At 40.7% G+C, this 26,698-nt stretch overlaps 1 protein-coding gene across 1 annotated transcript; it reads left to right on the forward strand.

Moving 5' to 3' along the window:
- The first annotated feature begins 24,552 nt into the window (after positions 1–24,552).
- LOC108033404 (uncharacterized) lies at positions 24,553–26,222 on the forward strand. The gene is made up of 2 exons (XM_017107725.3): positions 24,553–25,805; positions 25,860–26,222. Exon 1 carries the CDS (start codon positions 24,667–24,669, stop codon positions 25,507–25,509), a length of 843 nt encoding a protein of 280 aa, XP_016963214.1. The 5' UTR covers positions 24,553–24,666; the 3' UTR covers positions 25,510–25,805; positions 25,860–26,222.
- The last annotated feature ends 476 nt before the right edge of the window (positions 26,223–26,698 follow it).

Consider the following 26,698-nt stretch of genomic DNA (forward strand, 5'->3'; position numbering starts at 1 on the left):
CTAATGGCGGCAACTTTGTGCCACCCACAAGGTCAACTACATGCGCCAGATAACCCTCGAAAAATCTGCGCAAAAAGGCAAGGCGTTCCTTTTTTTCTCGTTTTTGGACTGCAAAATGCTGACACTTGCAGTCGCGTCCAGCGATGGCTGCCAGCAACAATTTTGAGTTTATCACACGTGCCAAATTGTGCGGCCACCCCCTGCGGCGACAGGAGCTGCAGAAGGAGGCGGAGGAGCGGCCCCAGGACGCCAAACGTGCAGCGGTATACGTGAGCTATAACTACGAAACGAGTCGCCCCAAAAACTGTTGGCCGACCCTCCACAACACTGAGAAAAATATTTTAATGGGCTTCGAACAAAAATTTATGAGCACCTACCTTGCTTTTGAAATATTAATTTTAATTATGTAGTATCCAAGTCAAACAATATTTTATGATTGCAAATGTTTGAATATTTCTTGCTATTTGAATTACTAAAAAAAAGGGTAATACTTATTTTTTCGGGTACACCACCCGATCACGACGCATTTGCAGTTTTGATTTATGCAGCGGAGTTCAATGCAAAAAGTCAACTTTTGCTTGGCCTGGTGTGGCCATAAAGAACATAATTTATGTCGTTTCACTGATGGCTTTCCATGCGCTTAGGAGTTGAGTGCTTCGATGGAGTGTTGGCTCCCCCACTCAGAGCGTCCCCTGCAATCCACAACCCCACCATGCCCCATCCCCTTGTCACCGATTCTCGCTATTGAATCGCTGGACCCAAAAAGCAGGCACAAAGCGAATTGACCGGAAACGCGCCTAATTGACTCGACTTTTTCCATAGCTATTTTGCTGTTCTCTTCGACTTTCTTTTTGGAAAGTCTAAGTGCATTAGCCTATGTTCTCAGCATTATTATTACAATGGACGATGACTTCACTTTGATGGGGGCCATCTTTTAGTAATGCTCTGTCCATAAGAGGGTTGTTACAGCTATGAAAAGAGGTATAGAGTATCACACATTTCATAGTAACTCCTGAAGCGCAAGCTAAGTTGCAGAGTTTAAAAAAGATACATTTTAAAAATTTATTTTACAGCTTAAATTATTTACATAGCTTAGCTTATATCTCCTAACATTCAGTAGAGCATTGCCAATTTCACCGTTGACGATGCTTTTCACATTTTTGTGGTGGATAAGTTCTTTTCTGCGACGACTTTCTACTATTGTTGTTGGCTTTTTATTTAGCCATTTCCATTATTATGCGATTTTGTGGGCCATATTATTGTTACGGTTGCCGCTTGACGGGTTGCCCTAGCATCCCCATGCCAGCCTTGCCGTCGTCGTCGCCCATCTTCGTTTATGTAATTTAATTCAATGTACCGTTTCAAATTGAATCTGTGAAAAGCTGCGCAAAGAAAAATAAGCTTCACAACGGACTAACGGAAATTTCCATTAGCCGAGGAAAAGCAAAATATCACAAAAGCCAAACCCGAAGATTGAAGACAGGTGCAGGTCGTGCTTCCGCCTTGTGGCATCCGATTTAATTGAGCAGCGGCCAAATCTTTTGATTTCCAGCACTGTGAAAGCGGTTATGTACTCTTTAAAGGATGTCGGTTTTATTTTTTGGCTTTAGTGTATAGTGTTGACCTGGTAGAGTATAATTAATCCTCAGAAGGATCTCTAGCCGAGTCGTTCTAGCCATTAGTAACTAGCTTAGTTGTGTTTTACTAAGCTAAACACAACTAAGCTAATTATTAATGGCTAGAACGACTCGGCTAGAGATCCTTCTGAGGATAAAATATTTCTTTGAAAAATGTATTTATATATCCGAGGTTACAATAATTTTTCATGAGAAAATTTGATATCATAACTTTTGTCAACTGAACGTGCGATCGTCTTGACTCCTAGTTTTTAATTGATGTTATATTTTCGGAAGTTAGAAGTGCTAAAAAGTTTAACTTAGCAATTAGATACAATAATAGAACGCGGTGTCACAAGACTCCATCTCGAAAGAAAAACCTCAAAAATACCATTACGCCCATACAATTTTCTCACCGTTCGAGAGAACCACCCACACATACCCAGGAAGCACTTAAAACTAAAACTGAACCAAAGAAATTAATTGCAATAAACGTGGCAAGAAGTTTTCGGCTAGTGAGGAGGAGCTGCTGCCGGAACATGAGAAGCCGTTTCGCCGGCAGGACGACTTGGTCGAAACTAATGAAGTGTCGCAATGGGATAATTAAGCTTTTAATCGCCGTGTCTGCACCGGTGTTAGTGGGTGGCTAATTCCATCTGAGCCAGCAGCCAGCAGCCAGGAGCCACGGGATCCGGAGAGCGTGCTAACGCTCTTAGTTTGGGCAGCGTAATTAGTGTTTTATGATCGATTTGTGTTCACACATAAAACCATAATTCAATTTGCCGGCACTTTAAAATGCTTAATGGCCGTGCGTCAAGTGGGTAGAGTTAGGGTGGAGGTAGTGCTCGGTTTTTGGGAACGCAACTTGTGTGCGAACGATTGTAAGTTTTTGCGGCCCGAGGGCCAAAGAGCCAAGTTAAACAGTTGGCCAAACAAACAGGCAGCCAAAATACACAAACACTGACACAGCCAAACATGGGCGGAGATTTTCAGAGCAAGAACAACAACTTGGTACACGACCCCAGGAACCGAGTACCAGGAACCCCAGAACTGGGGGCCAGGGCTCAAGTCTCCTGGCCAAGATAAACAGCAGAAGAGAAGACTTAGAAGAAGAGTGCGAGTTGGAGCGGGGATCAGGGAGCAGGCGGCAGAAGGCTCAGCTTTAAGCTGCCGCCGTGTGGAAATGGTAAAAGCCGCAGCTTTGAGGCTGTTAATCCTTTGAATAAAATTGGGGGACCACGCATCCGAGGGTTGCCACCAGATAAATCAAAAAGTTGGATTAAACTCAAACGTAGAGTTAAATAAAATAAAATACTACACTAGCTTCGGAAGCTGTTATTTTAAGTCAAGTAAATTAATTTATTAAAGAAAACCAAATTTAACTTTGTAACTCAATAGAAATCAATCTAAAATACTGTATTTTGCATTGTAATATCTTCAAATTATATTTTAATTTTATATCTACAGCTCAAACCAAAAAGTGGTGATCTGGCAATGACTTTAGCTATTTTTGACATATGTGACCCTTAATAAATCTTGTAGCCTCTCTAGCATCCCAATGTCAGCCCTCTGTTAAAGTATCCACAATGCAAGGATGTAGAAACACCCAGACACACATACATATAGAGATTCAGGCAGGCTTGAAGGACATTAAGCTGATTGTTTTGTTTGGCTTAACATTGAAATGCTGATATAAATTAATTAGTCTCAGAAAGGGCGGCCAGCACATGCCCTTAACACTCTGATCCTATAGTTTCTGGTGACTGATTTTCTTGGCAAGCCAAATCGGAATTAATAGAGCTAAAGTTTTTAACAGTCTGCACAAATTTAAAACAATATTTCTGCTGTGCTCTTGGGGGAAATTGAATTAGCCAGCTGCCAAATAAATATTTTAATTGGCTATTAAACGAAAACAATATATTTCTCTGCCAAAAGTATTCTTTAGAATGGTATTTATTTGCTTTTCATTTGTTTGTCTTGAACATATATTATTTGCATTCTATTTTTCTTACACTACTAGACAGGTGTCTGAGATGCATTCAACCGCCTTGATTTAAACTAATTGGCTGGCAGTTGGTTAGGATTAATTTGCTACTAATTGGGTGTAATTTATACCAGAAAGCAACACTCTAAAAACTGAAGGTAGATTTTCCAGTTCTGTTAAGTAAGCTACTAAAAAATTCAAAATACATTTTGACTAAGTTTTTAGGGTATCAAGATTCAGGTAATTGTGAGGCAAATGAATGTGTACGCATTGGTGCTTTTGTCATAGGGTGCACAAACCAACACATTTGCTGCCAATCAGTTGATGAAATTGTCTTTACAAATAGCTGAATAATGTATTTGAAGGGAACATGCGGCAGAGGTGCAACAATTGAAATTCGGAGGAACAAAAGCCCCACAGCATGTTATCGCTGTCCCACTTGCCTCCCATCACGCCCTCTCTTTCTAAGCGACAGTGTGCTCAATAAACAAAATATGCCATGGCAAATGGACCTTAATATATGCAATTAAAACACAACATTTTGGGCTTATTATGTGCACACCACTCCCTCGTGTCTATGCAACTCGCCTCATCTCGATTTTCATTGGCATGCCACCAACAATGGGATTATTCAACGCGACCCACGTTGTTACTGCTCTCTGTTTGCCAACTGTGGTCAAATCAATTAAAAATTACGTATACGCACTGTAAATATTTGGAAGGGTCTGCCGCTTATTTGCGCGCGGACACACAATTTTCAGATTTCCGCAGTACGCAGCGATGAATACAGCTACCCGTAGATGGACACAGGGTAGCTCAGGTTGACATAAATAATGAGCAAAACGACACGGAGAAAAATATGTGATTCCTAAGTTTTTCAATATTGAGATCACATATTAGTACAAGAAACTATATAAATTACTTGGGGATCTAGTAACAAATTAAAATTCAAATTTGAGTATCAGTGGTTTTTCCTACTGTCAACAATTCCACACTTTGATTAGCAAAAAAAAAGATGTGAGGACAGCGTTAGTTAAAAGGCTTCATGTTTCCTTTTCGTGGTGCATTCCTACTGGCATCAACTGAAATAATCTCTTTCGAGCTAGAAACTTCTCCGTTAAGCAAGTTTATAAATGACAGGAAAAGCTGCAGAAAAAATATAGAACTTTAGCAACAGCAACAATCGTCAAAGGTGTGTGGGAGTTTGTTTGTTTCCGTAAATGTCACAACTTTCTGATGTCTGAGTGAAACTGCAATGCCAACTTCGATTGCAACAGCGACTTTGGCTGTGACTGTGTGTCTATCTCACAAGGTTTTTCCTACTCATCTGCATCTCCGCAGGCTTTTCCGGCCCGCCCCCTTGTCTCACTTTCATTGCTGACACAAAAGTTTAAAGCAAATATGCAATGCGCTTGCCAAGCCAAGCCATGCTCGTGGTATGCAGCAAACATCAACAACATTTTCCCGCTTTCCATGCAAAGCGAAAACAACGCAAAAATACCGCCCCGTGCGGAAAAAACAAGCGAATGAAAATGGAAATTAGGGAGCGGCAAATTCAGATGCACTACGCAGCAGTTTAACTTAATTTGTTGATGCTGTTCCTTCTTTTGTCCGCGAAATCGCTAAAGAATTGATCAGGTCTGACACACTCAAGTGGGATTTTCAGGGTCTATTATATGATATGTTTGATTTTGTGCCGCAAATAAGGTCGGTGAACATTGAAAAATAATTGTATAAAATATTTTACGAACTTAGAAAAAGTTTAAACAGCTTTTTTAAATGTAGGAAACCTATTAAATTAATAAGTAAAATAATTTAAAGTATTTTCTGAATATTGTTGGCATATCTTTCCTTTTTTTATAAAAAGTACTATTTTAACATTTGTTTTTGAGAATAATAAAAATATTAGTTTGGCTGATCCCAAGAAACCATCAGATAAATAGTGTACTTTTATTTTCCCCGTCAGTTTGCAGGGCCCTAGCCTCCCGGAAAACCACTAAACTTGCAGGGTGTTTGACTAAAACTCAGAATGAACTTGTGCATTTATCTTGACGCCAGACGCCAGAGCATCCAAGTTTGGCTGGCTGATTGCAGCCACCGAGGAACCCCCAGCGGGACAATGCTGAATTGGGGCTGTAGGGGGTTAAGATATATGTGCGCGCGTGTGGGGAAAGCGGGGTGGAGAGGCCTGGGAAATGGCAGTGAACGAATGGCAAAGTCTTGCAATATTTTCTGTGACACTTATATCTCACCCGCCTGGCTGGATGGCATTTAAAAATTTATGCAATAAAGTTCGCCTGGCATGCGTGTATGTGTGCGAATACTTCTGAGACTTTCGGGCCAAGAGACTTTCCACACTTTGCCATGGTCAACTTTGCTGAAGGTCAAGTTAAGCCGGAGGGAAACCGAGGAAAAGTCTTCAAATTCACTAATTATGCCCGAGGAAACGAAGGTGGGCGGTGGGGCGGTGACTGGCCGTTTGGCTGGCCTGCCAAATAAATCAGCCGAGCACTTGACAGACGCACTGAAGTTACTAATTTAATTTACATTTTTAATTTATTTTTGCGCTCAGCTTTTCCTTCTGCCGCGCTCTCTCTGGATCTAGCTTCTCCCCTGATTCTTTTCGCCGTCAAGTGAATAAGTAATGAATTTACAACTTCTCGAGAATTCTCAAATTAAAAACAATAACACAAATGGGAGTACACCGAATGCGTATACAAATGGCAGTGACTGTGGCAGCGGAGGGAACAACAGCAGCAGCAGAAACAGGTGCCGGTTTTGCATATAGATTTCGGGCAAATGACTAATTAAAAACGGTGGGGCGTGGCACTGTTACTCAGCACAAACATAAAACAGGCAGAAACTAAATGAAAGCGGTGCACTTGGAAAAGTGACCGTAAACTAAGGTGATTTATTTTGCATAATTGTTTATTGGTTGGTATATTCCTTTGAAATACGAGTATCTGGAAAACTAAAATAGTTTAGTCTTTTAAAAATATATTTGATGTCATGAGCCCCGAATAAATTATATACTTTTTCTTAGTTTCATAAAATCCACAAAAGACAGACTCATAAAAAATACTTCAAGAACTCGACCTTTAAACTGGGTTTTTGCACCTGGGAAAGTGAGCTTCTTCTAGCGCCTCCTTTCCTTGGGTTGTTGTTTGTGCACAATCATTGCTGCTGTCCTTTCCTTCCCCCAACCTGCCTGCCCCCTGGTCACTGTCATTTGCACCTCTTACACTTTACACTTGCAAAAATGTCGGCCACAGAGCTTCATGCATATGCAAATTGCATTTGCTCCGCACACGACTGGAGTCTCTTTCACACACACACTCGCTGTCCTTGTCCTTTTCCCCACCCCAACGCAGTTTGCTCCTGTCGAAACTGCAACTGAGATTGAGGCAAAGGTCCGCCGGACTTGATCAGTGCAAGAGCAAGGACACGTGGCTCGTCTTGTCCTCCCTGCCCCCAGAAGTTCCCCTATATCTCCATCACTCCCACGTGGATGGAGTTGTGACCCAAAGAGACACCCAAAAATGGGTAAACATCTTCCGAATTGGAAGTGAGCTTGGGCTAGCCATTGGAGTTGCTAATCCTGATTATTGGGAACTATTAATTAAAATAATAAAATAGAATCACACAATAAATTAATAAAATATTTAAACAAAAAACACAGAGGTCATACTGTTTTAATACTTTGGTATAAAAATTAATATTTCTTAGGAAAAATTATATACTAATACTTCTTAAGGTTACTTTTTGCCGCCGTGTGTAATCGATCAAAAATCAAAATTTACGCCTACCTCATGCTGTACCGTTTGCAAAACAATTAGTAGGGCTGAACCCACTTGACCCACCATTTACCTTTCCCTCACCATTTTCCACCCACCCGTTTATTTTTCCTTCCGCCCCCTCAGTCAAGTGGGTCTCTTGACCTTGCCTTTGCCATTTTGGCGGCCTCAATAAAAAACATAAATTTCGCAAAGCAAAAAACCTTGATACTTGTTAAACAATTTCTGCTGTTTGATTGCACCCATCTCCACAAAAGCAAAGAAACTGAAGTCGGAAGAAGGCAACACTGCGTAAAATCAGAGAGCAGAGCATAACAATTAACTTTGTTAAAAAGGTACTGGGTTTTTTCTGCTCAAATATCCATTGGACAGCGTCCAGTAAAAAAGGTTTATAAAAACACGTAAAAGAGTAGAAGGCTATGGCATAACAAAGCGGGCGGGCTAGATGGAAAAAAGTTACACAAAATGAAAATTAAACGATGCTTAAAATTACTTTTTCGTCAAACTCTTTACGCACTCGTGGGCTTTGAGTGGGAAGCACGGGTTCTGGGCATGAATCTGTTTTACCTTCATTATGCACGTAAGACCCATCACGTTCTTTCTACCTTCTTCAAGGCAGCATCGGTAAACATTTTTAACTTTTTTAAACAGTTTTAAACGGAAAAAATAAATCATTATAATTTTTAAATATTTTTTCAGTATTATCTATTTTTTTCGTCACCTCGGATTTAAAAGCAACACAGGACCCAGGATTTTATATCAAATTATGGTACTTGTTTGTTTGCCCTTCTCTCCATTTCCTTTGTGTGTCTTTATATACATTTTTTAAATTAAATTTTTTAATTAAGCGACGATTGCGGGTTTGCTTTGCTCCTTTTTTGTGTGTCGGTGTTATTTTATTGGGACCGTCGACATTAAAATGTTAATGAAGCCGCATTAACATATGACGGTCATAAAAAGGTATTAGCTCGGACAAACACACGGTGACGCACACACACGGCCACATGAGCTCATGCAGTTGGTGCAGGAATGCGAGGGGCGGGGGGGAGCACACCTGAATTTAACAAGAACTCCCACTGACCGCTTGATCCTGCCCCAGACCTGTCCCGCTGACTCTCCCAGCCCTGTCATTTCCTGTCCTTTTTCCGTCCTCTGGTCCTTTGCTCCACCTTGTGCCGCATAATCCCCTCAAATGGACACTGAAAGAAACAGCCCTGGAAATATTTAAATTACTTACGTTTCCACTAATTTCCAGGACAAAAATCAGTGGCTTAAATTCTTTTTTTTTAAAGATGTCTAAGTGCATGCTACATTAAAATTGTAGTTAAAAAGTTCCGCCGTTTGTTTTTTATTGCATACTTTTTGACATAATTTATACACAATTAATTTTATTTAACAAAGTTCCTAATTGTATTGTAAATTGAGTTACTAAAACCAGTTTTAGATTTTTTGTCCAATTAAAATATATTAATTTTCCGTGGAATAACTCCTCTCAGTGGGCACACACACTGAGAAGAAGTCATGGGGGGTGGGACCCGGGGTGCCATTCAGTTTAGGACCCGCACACATGCTGACAGACCCCACTTACAGTCCGATGGTGGCCAAATGGCATAAAGTTGAAATAAAAGTTGACTGGCTGCGGCTGCTCCAGCTCCAGCTCCAGCTTTTGGTCAGGGATCTGGCGATGCTCCGGCTGGATGTCCCACCTAAGCATTAGCATAACCATTGGCATTTTGGGGAAATCGCAATGTTTCTGGCTCCGGCAAATGTCACCGAAATAGTTGCCAGTCTCGTTTTGCCTTTTCCAGGGATCAGAGTTGTCAGGACAACGACCAGGGGAGAGTTGTCCCGAAGTGAGTGAGACACCGCTGTGAACATGAAAGCGGACTTAATGAGATGAGTGAAAGCGTTTGAGGAATTACAAGGGATTATACGTTGACCATAAAGAATTATGGGCTAAGAAGTTGGCAAATAAAATTCAAAGGGATTAAAGATAATCATTAGTATTAAGCGTAGTATTTTACAGTATTCAGTCAAAAATAATGGAAACCTTTTGAGTTTTGTCCACCGCCAAGTATGCTTTTGAAGTACAAGGTATCTATTAAGTCGTTCGAAATACCCCACATGTTTTTACACTCGCAGTTCCTCTAGTTGCGCAGGTTAATTTGTGGTTTTTGCTAAGCCAAAAAATGCCCCGCATATTTGGAGAAGAAGAAGATGTACCGCCATAAGAAATGCGGCAGTAAAAATTTTGTTTTTTTTTTCTCTCTCACTCACATGTATATTTATACGCACATAAATTTCGCTGGCCCCGGCAGAGCTTACATTTTTATGCATGGCGAAATGCCGGGCCGAAACGTCGCTAATAAGTTGGCCCAGAACGGGAACAAAGCCGCGGTATATATCCCATCCGAAACTATTCCCCCCATTCGCCACCGAAATACCCATCGTTCCTGCACACATTTCACGCATTTTGATATGCAAACAAAATGCACTGAATAAAGCAGCCGCACATGGCACAAAAGCTTGGCCAACAAAAACTCCGCTGGAAAAATGCAAAAAACAGGTGGGGGCAGGTAGCAAATAAAAAAAGTGAGGAACGAAAGGTAAAAACCGTCGAAATTTGCACGTGAACACAAAGAAGCAATTTAACAAAAAGCAAATGGCAAATAGCACAGCGCTAAATGCAAAAATGCAGGGAGAGAAAACACAAATCTGCCAGAGAGCAACACACATTTTAAGAAAATCTACAAAATTAAATATTTTATTTGGCTGAAGGTTCAGAGATCCTGTATTGGTCTGGAAACATCCTTAGTGTGTATTTAATAATAATGTGAATTTGTTTTGCTAAGAAAATTATATAAATTATATATGATTTTTTATGTTAAATGGTTCTACTGTTATTTGATAATTTTTAAAATTATTAAATAAAGAACTTTCCAAAAGTACTGCAATATTTTTCCATGTGCCAACAGGTGCAACAGGAAGGCTCCGTACTGCATATTGTGCACATGAGTTGGGGACTCCGTTCGTCCCCTCTATCTCTGGGTTGTTTATTAAAAGTATAAACAAAAGGCACTCCCAGGGAGCAACAAAAGACTGGGCCTGGCTTGTGTTGTTACTTTTTAGTGCAAACTGCATAATTTATAAGTGTGTTCCATAGCTGATGGATGGCTGGAAGTAAGGCGGCGCATCAGTATGTTGGCATGTATGCAAAGAGAGCTGGGATAAGAATATGCAAATATTGAGAAACTTGTTAGCAGGCGGTTTCAAAGAAGTAGGGATTCTAAATATTAAAGTTTTGCAAAGTAACCCCAAAGATTCCCCTTAAATACCCCTAAAAAAAATTAAAAAATTGTAGTTTTAGAAAAAAAAGCTTGAGTCTTAGAGCGTCATTGATCCCTATTTGGCTTTTTAATTTGGCCATCGGTTTAAGCTATACTTTTATTATAATATTTGTGCACTCTGAAACGCATTGCATCGTGCAAAACCCACAAAAACTATCAGTTTCCTCCGCATGTTCGAAGGCACCCCAAGTGCCGCTTGTCAACACGAACCAAAGCGCGAATTTAGGCGAACGTGAGCAGAGCGAAAACCGCGGAAAACACCAATAACTGGGAAAGATGACGTCGATAGGAAAACAATATCAAACAATATTTTGCAATAAACAAGCAAAATCAATTTTCGTTGCTGGAGCAGGCAATCAAAGCAACGAGATCACGCGACAGGGCACGCCCATTAACCCATAGTGCCCCTGCTTTTCAATCTACCATTGTTTTGCAACTGCTTTCCACTTCCCCTTGACGGGTCACCGAAAGCCAGTTTCTTCGGTGGCAATTTGGAAGGGAAAAATAAATTTAGTCTGGCACAATTGGCCATTTCGATCAGCTGACGAGACATCCCCACACTTGTTGCCCGTTTTGCAATTTTTTCTCAAGGTATTCACTGACTTTTTCCGCCTTTCGCGACACTCATTAGCCAAAAGAATTCATTAAAAAAACACCGACAACTGGCAGATTCAAATAATAATAAAAAAGAAAGGAGAGACGAAAGGCAAAAGCCAAGTGACACAGAAGCGACGGCAACAAATTAAAAGCCATAAAAGGCATCAAATTATGTGACGCACTCCTGGGTGTTGCCACAAAAAGGGGCGGGAAGGGCGAAGGGGCCCAAGGGAAGGCCAGGCCGGGCCAAGGCAGCCTATTTGTTAACCCCAGCGTGCCGGCAAACAAAGTTTTTCAATTTCAGTCGCATAATAAGGCGACACAAGGAGACACGGCGGAGGATGGGCCCAAAAAAGAAGATTGGGAAGGAAGCGGTTATCAAAAAAGGAACCCATCGTATTAACTACTCTTTCTATGAATTATTATAAAACCAGCAGATATAGTTATTAATTAATAATTAATACAAAATTCGTACCCACATTTCTAGTATTCGAAATTGCTATTTAGTTATATTTTATTCATTCTAGATTAAATATAAATATAATATAAAAATAATTAAATAATAAAAAATATAAATAAAAATAAACTCAAGTTTAAAAGGTGTTTTTTTTAATTTTTTAAAATAATAACAGATTCGTTAAAAATAACACTTTATAAAAATTTAGTGAAAAGACAAAATTATTAAAATATAAAAAGTTTGCCACTTCATTTCACTGCATTTTTTTAAAATATTTTTTAAAATTCTGGGAAGTTGGGGGACTTTAATTTAGGGTATAATGACCGAATCAGATAGAGTGAGCTGGAAAAGGGGAGGGAGGTGCTACAGGGGCATAGCGAGTGCCGGCGTCGTCTCTGAGGAAAATGAAATTATGAATGTGCGTTTGGCAACAACCGCACCCCAGACACCCACGTAGACCGGCCTCACCTGGCGCCCCAGAGCCCCTCCCTGCCCCCGTTTTACCTGGTTGGTACCCCTGTTCAACCCCCCGAGCCCACGCCCTTGTGGTGTGTGCTCATTTTTCTGTCAAGGTGTCATAAATGACGCGACGTTGGCGGCACCGCCATTGCCATCGCAAGCGTGTAAGTAAAATAAATGAGGCTCGGCACAATGGCAGCGAATGCGGCGAAAAACTGAGGGGGTGGTAACAGCCGAGTGGAACAAAAGCCAAATGAATGACACAAACCACTGAGCAACAGTGCCAAAAAAGAACAAACACAGCATTAACTAGATAGACCCAACAATACCCTGTAAAAAGTATTCACATGCAAGAATCTTGCCAATAGGGCTATTACTCAATTTGTAAAAATTAGTTTTAATTAGTTTAAAAATCTAAAATAATAATAAATATAGCACTTAATTAAATAATATTATTTACAAAGGAAACATAAATATTTATTTGTACTTTGGTCTGCTTACCCCAGCTATAACTTAACACCCTCATCAAGGGCAGTGAAAATGAGTCTACATCAGCCAATACAAATCTGCCTTATACAAATCTCACTTGTAAACACAGTTTTCCATTACACTTAATACACCCCATTACATTTATTTCACTGGGTATGGGTATCAGATATAATGGCAGGAAGGTCATGGCGTACAGCCATTTTATTTATGACATTATTTGCATACGCTCAAATGAACGGCAAACATTTTTCAAGTCAAAAATAAAATAAGTAAATTTAATTAAAAAGATTTTCGGTCGTTTTTGACTGTTGCAATTTAAACGAGGTGGGCGTGACAGGTTCATGGATTTGGCAGACCAAAAATAACAAAGCGTAATGATGATCCTGACTTTCGGGGTTATTTTTGGCGTGCGATAATTGACTTTGCAAAACTCTCGTATGAATTTGTATACGCATGTTGCATGTGAAAGTTATAATTATTTATTATTATTATATAGCAGACTCAAATCAAAAATGGGTCCTGTATTCCATTTGTTATTCAAAATACTCCTTAATATACCCCTCTCTCATCTCTTTCGGAAAACCCTTCAAAAATCCAATTTAATGACTGTGAAGCAGTCCCTGCGGATTCTTCAGGAACCCAACTCAACCGATGGACAACCGATGGACAACCGTTGCCCGATGACTTCTGCTGGTAGGCCATGCACTGAAACCAAATCTTTGAAGTTCTTTTTATATTTTATTCTTTGGCATATATTAGAAAAAATTTGTATTCTAATATTTAGAACAAATTAATAATTTAAAACAAAAAGAAGATCAATTTTGAAATATTGTAAGCATTTTAATCAATAAATGAAACCATTTTCTGTAGTGGACCTCTCCCACTCCCACTCCGAATCCAAAGTCCGCGTCTTTGTTTTCATTGCGGCTGTCACTTTGGACGCAGAGCCACGTTAATGGCAAGTGTAAAATGCTTTAAGCCAAGACCAAGACCTCCATCAGCAAAGGGAAATGGAAGGACTCGCTGGAGAATGGCAAAGCAGACCAAAGTGAAGCGTTGTTGGGAGCAAAAAAGAGTTTAATTAACACGAAAATGGTTTCAATTACATAAAATTACGTTTCTTTGCAGTGACGCTGCCATTGTGGGGGCCCCTTTCACCCGCTTTCACCGCCTTTCTCTGCCCCGCTCCCCCGGCGTAAATGAGCTTAAGGCAATGCAGTGGGTGCGGAACGAAGGGGCGGCGGCGGAGTTGGGGGCGTGGCCGAGTTGATTTGGGCACGGAGATTTATTGGGCGTCAGTCGAGCAAATTAGTTGAAATTGTCAGTTAGGGCAGTAGAAAAAGTTGCGACTGGTGTTTTAGCGCAGTTTTACGATGGTGGAGTCGAAGTTTTTATCTTGGGGGAAAATCTTTGACTGAAAGGACTTGGAGTCATTCGAGAAACACACGATTTTATTAATCGCAACATGGTGAGGGTAGGTTGGATATGAACCTGAAAAAATTGTATATATTATACTTTTTTAGCACTTTTCTTATGTTCAATCAGATATAAAAACATTCAACTTGGTTTGCTATTAGCTTAAGATGCGTTAAATTAATTAAACAGCACAATAAATTTCATTTTCTATGTTTTGCCAGAAACCTAGTAAAAAGTTCGCAGAGAAAAACGTTTTTCTAACATATTTTAAAGGTCGTGTGCTTTAAAGCACTCCGTCCGACATTCAATTCGACTGGAGTTTTTCCTCTCGTTATCTGAAAAATTCCGGGTCGCGGTCCGTTTGCCATTATTGACACATTAATCAAACAATGGACAAGTACTTTCAATTTATTTTCCGCCATCATTTTAAAGCGCTTCCACTCGACGAGGGGCAAACAAAGCGCAGACATTCCCGGCGAGAGTTCAGAGTGCTTTGGTGACCTCGGCCTATGCCAGGATGGGACACGGAAGTGGGGCGATGGCGTGGGCGGAGGAGGGGCCCTTTCTGCAGATTAGCTATCATTATAAATATTGACCGACTGACTGGCTGATGGACGGGCGGACGGAGGGACCGAACGAACTGCAGACACGACACCGGGTTCGACGCATTGCATACGGCAAATTAGGTTGATTGCTTGGGGTCCAAGCACCTGGCTCCATATCCCGCCCTTTGTCAGCGTTTCAATTAAGCCGGACTGCTGCACTTTTTTCCCCTATTTAATTTGATTCATCTATTTTGATAGCCGGCTTCGTGGAACGGAGGAATCGCGAAGCGGCGCCGCACATTTTTGTGCGATTTGGCTTTGCATATTTTAGCGCTATTTCTGGCGCATAACTTTGGCCGGGGAGCGTGTGCTAAAATAGCAACAAATGCCACATACTTTTGGCTTAATAGTCATAAATTTCCTTTGTGCCATTTCTTGTGCCGAAAACCCTAAACTCCGGTCTCCCTACCTATATACATTCGCCTGTTTTACGTCCCTACTTTCGACCCAAAAAGGAAAAGGGATACTTCCCGTTCTGCAGCGGATTTTATACAGCAACTAAATGGGGTAGTATAATTTAGCTTAGAAACGCACGACGATTTTATGGGGCGGTTTTTAATCTAGGATTAGTCAAGTATAATTTAAGATTTTGGAGTTCGATTACTTTTTGAAAATGGCGTTTAAGGACAAGGAGAACGTCGAAATAATTAAGCAAATTTTATATATATATTAAATGAAAAATAAATACTTAAAAATGTTTTTTTTTTTAATTGTGGGAAATTAAAGCTGAGATTTACTTGACAAATAATTTAATTACCTAATAAAATATTACCATAGCTACTAAAAAAATTAATGTAATCTATATTTAGATGAATAACATTTGCATTTCTGTTTTACGTAAAATCGTTCTTTCAATCTGGTCGTACTTTTTAAAGTGTATTACTCGTTTTCTTTGCGGTCATTTACATTTACTTGACTTTTGTTACCCCCGACAAAAATGTGACGCCACATATTTTACTCGTGAACATTCATCACACTGCATCGCAATTCAATTTGCATTTTCCCCAGCACCGAAACACGCTCTTTCTCCACCCCTAAGTAAAACACTCTCGTGAAAACGTTTATTAGAGTGCAGCCCCGAAATGTAGGCAGTGCTTTTTGCACTTACATTCTAATCAGCTATTAAACTACAATTATTTAGTGGAACAAAAAGAGATACACACATGTTACCCTGGCTGGCCATAAATTAAATCACTGTGTTTGACCTCGGGGGCGGGTGTAATTGATTTTGAATGGCCACGCCTCCGCCCGAAGTTACGGGCACCGCCCACCTCGGTTCACGGAAAGTTCAACAAGTTTTCAATTGAATTGGCTGTTAAATATTGATCTGTATTTACATGTTTTAACAACTGCAGCAGTTTGTTTAGCTAATGGCTCGTTTATCTTTTAAAGGTCGGCATGAGTCGCAGTTTAATTGATAAAGCTTTGTCGGTGAATGTAAATGTGGAATAAAGTTTTCTCTGCCATTTATTTGCAGCTTAGCAGAGAGATGTCTGTGAAAAGACAAGCTTATAGCCATTTAGGAAAAGCACTTTTTATGCACTTCCACCAAAGCGTAAATAATAAACTTCATTTGGTTCTTGTTCAGCCAGGAAAATGCATTTTTATTTATAGCTAAGCCTCTTCGGCAAATTGAAAACTTACTCTTATTTATTTGTCCCTATTTTATATGTCCAGTATAGTAACGTTTCTGTAGAACGTAATAGAGATATGCCATAATATTATACTTTAATTGGGTCATGTTTAATAAGTAACTTTTTTTCATTTAATTAATCTACCATCTAGGCACAAAAAAGGCACCTAATTATGAAAATGAGCAATTAATTGTCTGAATATTAAATTGTTTGGCTCTGGCTCAATCTGTTCAAAATAATTGGCATACCTGAGGTGCGTGCTGTGGAGATCAAGTGACCGGGACAAGCGCACGCAGGAGGCTTCGCATGGAGCTGGGGAAAATTCCTTAGCGCTTTGTCTCCCATCGGACATTCTCCTGGGCATTTAAATTTTGTGAGGCAGCCATAAATTATGCGCTTTATCAGCGATAAAAGTAAATACAGTTGTTGCTGCAAACACGCCTATTGGGAGGCGGCCGGCCTGCCTGTCTTACCTGGCCCACCCCCAGAAAATCCCCAACTGCCCTTGGCTTTCCCTATTGGGTCAACTGTCCCTTGGATTGCGTATATAAAACAGGGGAAATTATTTTTCCAACGGTTGCTACTCTGAAATACCTCGTTTTTTATGGGCTGCCTGACTTTAATTAATAGTCGAATTTTTTAGCACTGCTTTTTTGCTAGTCAGAACGTTTAAAAAATGTGAGTAATTCTTTAATATATTGTTGCTAAAATATAGTTAAGTATTAATATTTAAATATATATTGTATGCTTAATAAAATAAGCTATATAAGGTTATGTTTTTATTACAAATAAATTATGATGATTATTACAAATAAATTAGAGATAAAATTAGGTATATTATATTATATATCTGTATATATATTTTTTACAGGGTACGAAGAAAGAAGAGAAGGAAGTTGAACCGGCGACATGCAAATGAATAATTCAAAGTGTCCTGCAACGGTGTCCTGCGTCGAGCGTAATGCGTAAAGCACGCAAAAGATTACACATACCGGGGCACCTGCGTGTGCGTGAGTATCTGTGAGAGTGCGTACGCGAGTGTGTGTGTAGTTAAGGCTTTATCTGAGGGGTGCCAAACCAGGGGCGCCGTGCAAGAGCAACAACAGCATGCGACAAATATTTAACATTGGCATATTTTTCACTCACACTCACACACACACAGGGGGCCGAACAAAAGGCCTTCAGCGCCACCCAACAGCCACGCCCACCGTCGGTTCCGCCCCCCACCTGGCTTATGCATGTTTTATCTTGCCCACGTGGAATTTGCGTGCGTTTAAACGTTTTCGATAAGGTTTCGCTTTTAACCCGCAGACGGTGCCCCAGCCTCGGATTCACCCCCTCGCACTCACGCGCTGACGGCCCGACTTGTTTATGTGCCTCTGTGTGTGCGACTGCAGCGGTGTGCGAGCGTGAGGTTCGTCTGGCATATTTGTATATGCGTGTTAAGACCTCGGCTGATAAAAATGCCTTTGGTTAAACACCCTCACCCTTTGACCCCTTGGGGTAGGCGTACATAACATACGATCCCGGGCCCAAAAGGATACGAAATAAAAAGTAGGAGGCCCAACAGCAAAATATTTCCCTCGGTGGGGCATTGGAGCGTCGAAGATTTCAAAAGATTTCGCCGCACTTTATGGGGTTCAGCGCAGGCTATCCCGTTGACAGTCCAGTATAAACTCGTTTTAACATCGGCATTTAAAAAAGGAGTGACCACTAAAGAAAGTAAATACAAGGAAATCCTAGTAATGGAACAAGTTTTCCATGCAAAATATTTAATTTGAAGCACACAGTCTTAGGTGTTTTAATTATAAGAACAAAATGTTCCTTACATAAAGGAATAACTGTATTAAAAGTAAAATTGGATTGTCTCACTAAGTTTTAAAGTTGAAGAACAGAACCAAATTTAAAAAATATTCAGTTTTCTTTTTTTCGTATTGAGTGTCACAGCCCTTTTACCAGCCCTCAGGAAAAAGTATTTTTAAATACCATAACACAAGGCCCCTGAGCCCCACATATTTTTTAAATTTTAAATAAATCCCCAGAAAATGTGGCCCCATAACTGGGCTCTGCCTAGGGGAACACCAAAAAGCGCTTTAAGCAATCGCCATCGACATGGAGCGTCTGCAGGGGAGTTTCCGCGAACCCCTTTTGGGCAAGTCGTATCGCACATCGGGATCAGGGGCTGGGCAGCGCCTGCTCCGTGTTATTAAACGCGGATTAAGTGGCAGACCCGGGACCTGAACCACACCGAAACCGCACCAGAAAACCGACCAGACGACCCCGGCCAGACTCCGTGGCTTGCATGTGCATAAATTATAATGCGACGCTTCCTGCCAAATACACCCCTTTTTCTGAATGGGATTGCCCGCTCCATCTCCATCTCCATCTGCATCGCCAGCGCCGTCGCCCATGCCATCGCGTCCTCCAGCTGCAGGCTCTGCTTACTTTTACATAGTCCAATTTATCGTTACTTTGTTTGGCACACAATTTTATGCTTAATATGTGTCGGCGGCACTCGCATATGGGGCCTTACACTGTAACCAAATTTCCTAACTGCCAAATTAAGTAAAAATATAATTTAAAATAGTTAAATCGTCACTGAGGTCTTTGTTTTAGTTATAAAAAAAAAATATAACATTATGTTTGTATTAATTAATTCATTACTTTAAAGGTTCTTTTTGAATGTTTTTCCTAAAATGATTTATTCAATATCAATAACCTAAATATTTTATAAGTGTCAAAAAAATAGTTAACCAATTTTCAAGTATATATTTGTGAGTATGTACTTTAGCTTATAGAGTCATCCTTAAGTAACCAGACAGTATTTTCCTAGTGCACCGAAGTCCACACCAAAGCTGGGGCTTGGGACCTGGCTCATTCCGGCTCCTCGTTCTGGTCACGGCTTCTCCTATCGAAGCACATGCAATATTTAAATTGCAGTCATGGTCGTAGCTACTCCATATCCATAACCGTATCTCGAGCTGGGTATCTGGTATCTGCCAGCCATCCATACTCGTATCGTTCTCCATCCGTTGACATGGCCAACGGCCCTGGCATTGATCGGGGCCCAGAACAAGGCCCCGAACCAGAGCCCCGAACTCGGAGCGGCCATGCAAAGTCACAACTGCATAAATTTACCACCAACTTTGCATTTATCATAAGGGAAATGTGCAGGAAAATGCCATCTGCATGCGAATCCCACGAAACAAGAAGCTTGGGGGTTGCTTCCAAAATGTAAAGGAATTTCTAGGGCTGCAAACTAGGTTTACACCTGATGTAGCAACATAGGATACAGTGTTCTTTTATGATTTTATGCATAAATCTAATTATAAGTTTCATCCTCGAATATGCACATTTTTTAGTTTTTAAACTTATATATAGGAGACAATCTATGCAAAATCATTAGAAAAACTGTAAGTGCCAAAAAGATCTTTTGTACTTGAAAACTAATTTAACGAAAATGAAAAGCCAATCGGATAATCAACAAGCAAATATAACTCTGTCAGAGGGCTGGCGGTTTTTCACTTGCCAATTCGGTCGCTTCAAAAAAGGCACTTCAGCCCAAGGACGGATGACCAAGCACTTCGGTGGTTAAACAACAATGGATTCATGCAATTGCAGTTGCATAAATTTGGGACCGAAACTCCGCTTCCAGCCCGTTCGATTCGATTCGATTCGATTTCCCCCTGGCAGTTGCATGTCACAAGCGCTAACACAACATGCACTTAAAAAAGCCAGGATATCTCCTCCCCCACAGCCCCTTCTAATGGATGGCTGTGTGGGTCTGTGTGCTGGTTGTTGAGAAAATAAACAAAATGCTTGTTGATATTTTGTGGCAGCCAATGAAGCAAACAACTTTCTGTCCATCCGTTTGTCTTCTGTGTGTCCATAGCATCCGATGGCCTGCAGCGGAATCGGTAAAATCAACAAGACCCCGGGTCGCCATTTCCAGCAAAATGGGTTGGGGCTCTGAGCCGACTCCCTCTAAAAGCTGCTTCCATCTGCCGCATAATTGCAAACAAAAGTGGGAAATATGTGTGCCAATCGGCCGGGACAGGATCCGAATCAATCTCAGCCAGAATTTGAGTTGAGAAGTGAGCTATCACGTTTCAGTTGCTACCTTTAAGCCTCATGCCACTAATCGCACCTCTCCAAAGTAACCTAGAAAGTAATCAAAAATCACAGAGTCTCAGGTGGCAATTCAGTGGAAAACAGAGGTCTTCAAGGAATGACAAAAGTAAAGGAAGGTCTTTGATATTGCCTTTGGCTTTTAAATTGAACTGGATCTACTTTCGTAAATCTTTTCCAGTGAAGTTCGTTCTTAGAACCACAATTTTATTATTTTGAAATGAGTTGATATCGATGGTAAAATGTTGACTAAGCCAGATCATTCTAGGTTTAAATAAAGTCGGCCAACCAATAACATTTACAATTAAAATGGATTGATTAGTTTTAAGCTCAAGAGGATTTAACTTCTTTAATCTATTTCACTGAAGTTCATTTTCATATCAACAAATTTGTTATAAGCAATATATGTATTTGAGACAATTTCACAAATATTTATAATAGATTGATTGAGAAATTTAAAATAATCTGAAAATAAAGATTTTAGGTTTATATAAAGTCAGACAGCCAATAATATTTAAAATCAAAATAAATTTAGAAGGTAAGGTATTAAGATAAACTGATACACTGAAAGCACCTCTTAACCCTCGGGGATTCGGCTATGCCAGGAAAACCAGACGTATCGTACCCACATCAAAGCTCCGCATTTAAGCCCCCGCCAGGTTAACGTCTTACCCCGTGCTCCACAACCAATTGCCACCATTGTTGGCGACAGATTTTAGCCGCTTGTTAGTGGCTAACAGTGGCGTTCATAAATACACACACCGAGAGCTGGGTTGGCATCGAATCCTTGTCACATGCTGGGCTACACCTTGAACCCTGAAGCCCGCGTGCGATGGATATTTTTCTGCGGCATTTCCCGATTTTCCCGATACTCCCGCTCTGCCAACAAAGCAACGTTTGCGGCGGCAACCGCAGCACCGGGCACAAGGTAACCAGCACACACATCCCCAGTAAACCATATAAATAAACAAAGCTCTGGCCGTCGTCCTTCGTCCTGCGTCCCCACGCACTTTGTCGTGGAGCAAGAAACGAGAGGCAAACTGTCGAAACTGTCAGGATGTCAAATAAGCGACAGTGGGTGGCAGACAGCAGGAAGTGCCGTGGTTCCGAGTTCAAGCCCGACCAGGACAGCACTGAACAGTGCAGAGCGGAACCGAACAGGACCAGAACCGGCGCAGTATCGGGATCAGGAGAAGGACCACGACCACCCTAGGCATATTTATTGGAAATCTGAAACAGCTCGAATGTCCACACTGTGGAGAATATGGTTGCCCCTTTTATTTACTAAAAAACCTTTTTCCAGGTTTAATTTGAAACACAAAACTTTTTTAATAAAGAAAAAAAAGGGAATTCAAAGCAAGTAAATGTCATTCATTGCCGCAAGTTTTTTGTATCTTATCTTATATCTATTGAACTAAAATAATAATAATTTATTTAAATATAAAAAAATATATTTTCCAAATCTAGCTCCAAAAATGTTTTTAATAATGTTTTTTATGAATGAAGGATAAAGCAGTATTTTCCAAATCATTCGAAAATATTTTTCCGAGTGCCCTCTTCCACCCACTCCAGTGGCAGCCACTCTGACCATGTATCCATGTCCGGCATCAGGCACAAAGAATTTGTTACATGAAATTGTTAACGGGCTGAAGCCGATGCCTCGACTCGACTGCGTTTGATGCCTTTTGCTGATATATGGCCAACCTTTGACATCCTTTAAACGAGCAACATGATGCTCTAGATTATGGCCAGGAGATTGGCTCGAATTTTCCCAGTTGGCTCCTCGGCTTGCCCGGATTGTCTCACTTGGGCGATACGTCAATGTGACAGTTTGATAATTTATTTTGTACAAATTTTGTTTTTCCCTCGCTTTCGGGGAAGAGCGCTTTAATAAGTTATCAACGGGGACCGAGGGCCATGTAAATGGCAGCACGTAAATGAATGAAATTATTTTGCAACAAATTAAGGCAAATTTATGCGTCAAGACGACAGGACAGGGGATTCGAGATGGCCTGGCGATGGGATCCGGCAATCCTTGTAACAGGAAACACAATCCACAAGCAAATAAACAAAAGCGAAAACGGAACGGAACGAAACGAGACGAGACCAACAAACAAACAAACAATGAAACGAAAAACGGCAGCCGCCAGGAGTGAAATGCGAAGAGTTTTCCTTCAGCGAAATCTGAGCAAGGCTTTGTGCAACAAAGTGAAGAGCCCCGCTGCCCTCTTTTCCGCTTGCGCCCCACAAAATGGGGCTAACTGGCACCGCTCTGCACTCGTACACATCCAGATATATATATATTTTTTATTTCCCAGCCTCACTCGACGAATCAAATGTCAATAGAGAGTACATTTCATTCAGCCGGGTGATGCTTTTCCGCCCAACAACACCCACTTTTCAGTTCCCGCATTGTAGCTGTCACAGTGTTGTTTGCGGATTTGAAGCTTTTTCCTCTTTGGCAACGCGCTTTTTACCACGCCTGCCGCTGTCCTTCGCAGGAAGGAGTTGCCCAACTCACAGGATCTGCTTGCAGCACCTTAATATCAACGGGAAACATTACCCATTTTAAAGAAAAATAAATATCGCAAAATAACAATGTAAGGTTTTATAATGAACGATTTTGGTATATTTCTTTAAAGTGTAAGAAGCTAAATCATCAAATAATATTTGTTGAAATTTTGATCTTACTTATATACTCTAGCCTATTTTTTTGATTAAATGAATTATAATATTATTATAAATTCTTACTTGCAGAATAAATAGATATAATGGTTTTTTTCTTTTGGTTTTAGTTTTTTAACCAGATAATCATTTACCTTGTTTATCTTTTTCGATTTTTAGACCGAGAGCATCTGTAGTTCGGGGGTTTTTCTTTGGGAATCTCTAATCTGCTTTCTGGTTCTGATGCTGGTTTTATTTCCAAGCATTTCCTCGATGCTGTCCGCCCCCGTTGCCCACCCACGGACGGAGATGCTTCGGATTTGCTTTTTATTTGCACGGAAATGTATAATTTTTCCGAGTCAAATGTAAATACTTTTAGCGTATTTTTGTGGGCTTCATTGGGCGGTTTGCTCGCCTTGAATTTTTCGGGACTGGAGCCCGGGGCGTGGCACATGCAAATGACACGCCTGATGCTGCGTAAATAATTTTAGCGCTCTCTCTTTTGGCATAAAATGCAAAATAAACATTTTATTCTTGGCAGAGTTCCTTCTTCGAATGTGGGTCAAATGGTGTGTCCAAAAAAGGCACTTCTGTCCCGAAACCAGATGCCGAAAATACAGCTTAATTGTATGCATATTGGCTGCGGTTCCGTTTGAGTTGGTGGAAATGTCACGTTTCAACAGCTCAATTTTCGGTTTTGCCGATACGCGAAGAAAACTTTTCGATCCAATTAAACTCATCGCAAGCCGAAATCTAGATTTGACAATTTATGCATCCTTGTGAGACGCCGCTGGCATATTTATATTCCCATCGACGGCTAGACAATGACGCCTGCGGTCCAATAAATAACGCTCCCTTTTGACACAATCGAAATTGGCTGGCAAACAAATTTCTCTGGGAGAAATTTGCCCTTTTTTGTGTCATCTCGCACCAAAGGTCAAACACTTAACCCGTGTTGTGGCAAAAAATGTGACATCAAATTATGGAACGTAAGCGAATCCCCACCGTTATCGAAAAAAGTCTTGTATCCATGGACCCAGACAGAAAACAAATATTGGGTTCAATGGGAGGAATGGTAGGGTAAAAACAATAAATTAAAACAAAATGAGATTTACACATATTACATATGCAGATGGCTTTGAGTTCAAATTTCATTACATAGCTATTTAATTTGAACTAAGAAAAAATTAAATATTTTGAAAGCTTCAAAAGGTAACCTTACTCTTAGTCAAAAATGAAATATAATGTACCTACATAAGGTAAAAACGTTCTTTTAGAAAACCTTAAGTTCCACTTTGATCTAGTTTACCGAGAATTCGAAACATCAAACTCAAAAATCGATTTGAACCGGGACAAGCATTCCATAGTCAGACTCGCACCGATCAACTTTCCAAATATCTAAAAAATACTTGATAATAATAGTTTAAAAATAAATTAACACTTTTTGGGTTTACACAGCAAAGATAATCACTAGCCATGACGGCGAAGAAAACTTCTTTCGACCTTATGAACCTGGGATATCCCGTTCACTCGGATCCGTACGAAATAGATCGCACGTCGTCCTCATCGTCGCAAAAGGAACCCAGCGAAACTGTGATGTCCTTTAAGGAGCTGAAGGAAAAACTGCACAAGGAGGCGAAGAACGTAATGCCGGACTTCTTCCCGCGGGATCCCTCCTCCACTTCAGAGGACAGCGAGGATTTCGAATTCCCGGAGACCGTGAAGGAACGGGCACGTCGCCTCTCCTTCGTCCGCCGCCGGAAATTGCACTACAACGAGTTCGCCACTGTCGAGTTGGCCAGACGCCTGATCCACGAGGAGTTTAACACCTCGTCGGAGAGTGTACACAGCGAGGACCACGACTACCTTGCGGAGGTCGTCGAGGAGGAGTGTGCTCCCTGCGAAGCCGATTCCGACGAATCCTATCCGTACATCCAGTACGATCGCACTACTACCACCCACTCTCAGGTTTCCGACGAGAGTATCCCGAAGGAGGATCCCGAACCGGGCTTCCATCCCACACATCACTGCTACGATAAGCTAATGAATGAAACCGCCGAACAGCCAGCGGATGTTCCCAAAGAGTCCGTCCCCGTGGAGGAGGTCAAGGCGTCTACCCCTCCACTACCGGAAGTGGTTAAAGAAATTGATCTAGAAGTAGAGCTTCCCCCTAAAACTTCCCACCATTCACAAGAGAAGCATACTCGGGTCATAGACCGCGGCGAGCATATAGACCTGAGTGGCAACAACGCCGTGCCGAAGAACACTCGTTTGAAGACAGTAAAGAGACCTGCTGAGCGCAAATCACGCAATTTATGAACTTATCCTCGTAGCTAAGAAATCCAAGGGCTCTTCGATGGGCTATGCCTAAACCAGGGAAGGCTAAAATTTTCCTAAGGAGCTTAAAAAAGCAGCATACAAAGACGTCGTTGGTTTTCTTAAACGTAATGCCTACTTAAATAAATGGCCATGTTAAATAGACAGATGACTTAAGGCAGAAATGTTTGAGATATTTAAAGTTCCAATACTGGGATACCATACCTAATGCCAAAGCTACGAGCTTAACAAACCCATGACCGCCAACGCATCCAAGCTAATTTAGACACCAAATAACCGTAATCGCCTCTGATCTCAAACGACTTCACTTAACGTTTTCTTTCCCAGCACAGCTTAAAAAATATAGTTTTCTCAACCCGGAGACCACACAATTATTTCGGCCATAAAGGCCCAAGCCCACACGGACGCACACACAAGAGGACGAAGGACATTCAAAGGGATAACTACTGTGCAACAACGATAATGACACCTAACGGTTTCCTCTGGTGAAAGGAGAAAGCAAGAGGGTTTGATAGTAGAAAGGGAGTAAAGGGACAATGTGTGGAAATTATTTTAAAAAGCGGTGCTCATCGTTATCACTTTTGCCTGTGTATGAGAAAATTCATTCATGGCAATGTGCGTCTTTGCTTTATGCGTTTCCTAAAGTTCTGTCAACACCGTTGTACAGTGTTAATAAAGCTATTATAGTTAACAATTATTTGGAGTGCTTTAAGGAAAGTTCATTAGGTAAAATAAAAAACGTTATCACCCCAATTCATTAAATCAAGAGTAATCTCAATCATTTTAAATCGGCACATAAAAAATATATTCAAGTGAATAATCTTTTTTATCCACTTAATTCGAAATTCGATCATCAAATGAAACTTGCAGCAAAAGCCAATTTCAATTGTCATATTTAAAATGAAAACTTTGTTTGGTTTTTGTATCTGTGTAACCCAACTAGCCATAACATTTATTTCCCTTCTTTCGCAAGCCGATTTTTTCAGCGCTTATGTTATACAAAAATTCATTCACAGGAGGCCAACATAGTTTGCGGTTTGTGCATGGGAATATTTTTGTTTCTTTTGCTATATTTTAATTACAAAAGTGTGCGCCTACTCGTTGTGTTATTTGTATTTTTGTAGGTCATGCTTTTACTTTCGTCTCGGTACTCAATTTTTCATATTTATAT

Source organism: Drosophila biarmipes, chromosome 2L (assembly GCF_025231255.1).
Source record: "Drosophila biarmipes strain raj3 chromosome 2L, RU_DBia_V1.1, whole genome shotgun sequence".
NCBI classification, from domain to species: Eukaryota; Metazoa; Arthropoda; class Insecta; order Diptera; family Drosophilidae; genus Drosophila; species Drosophila biarmipes.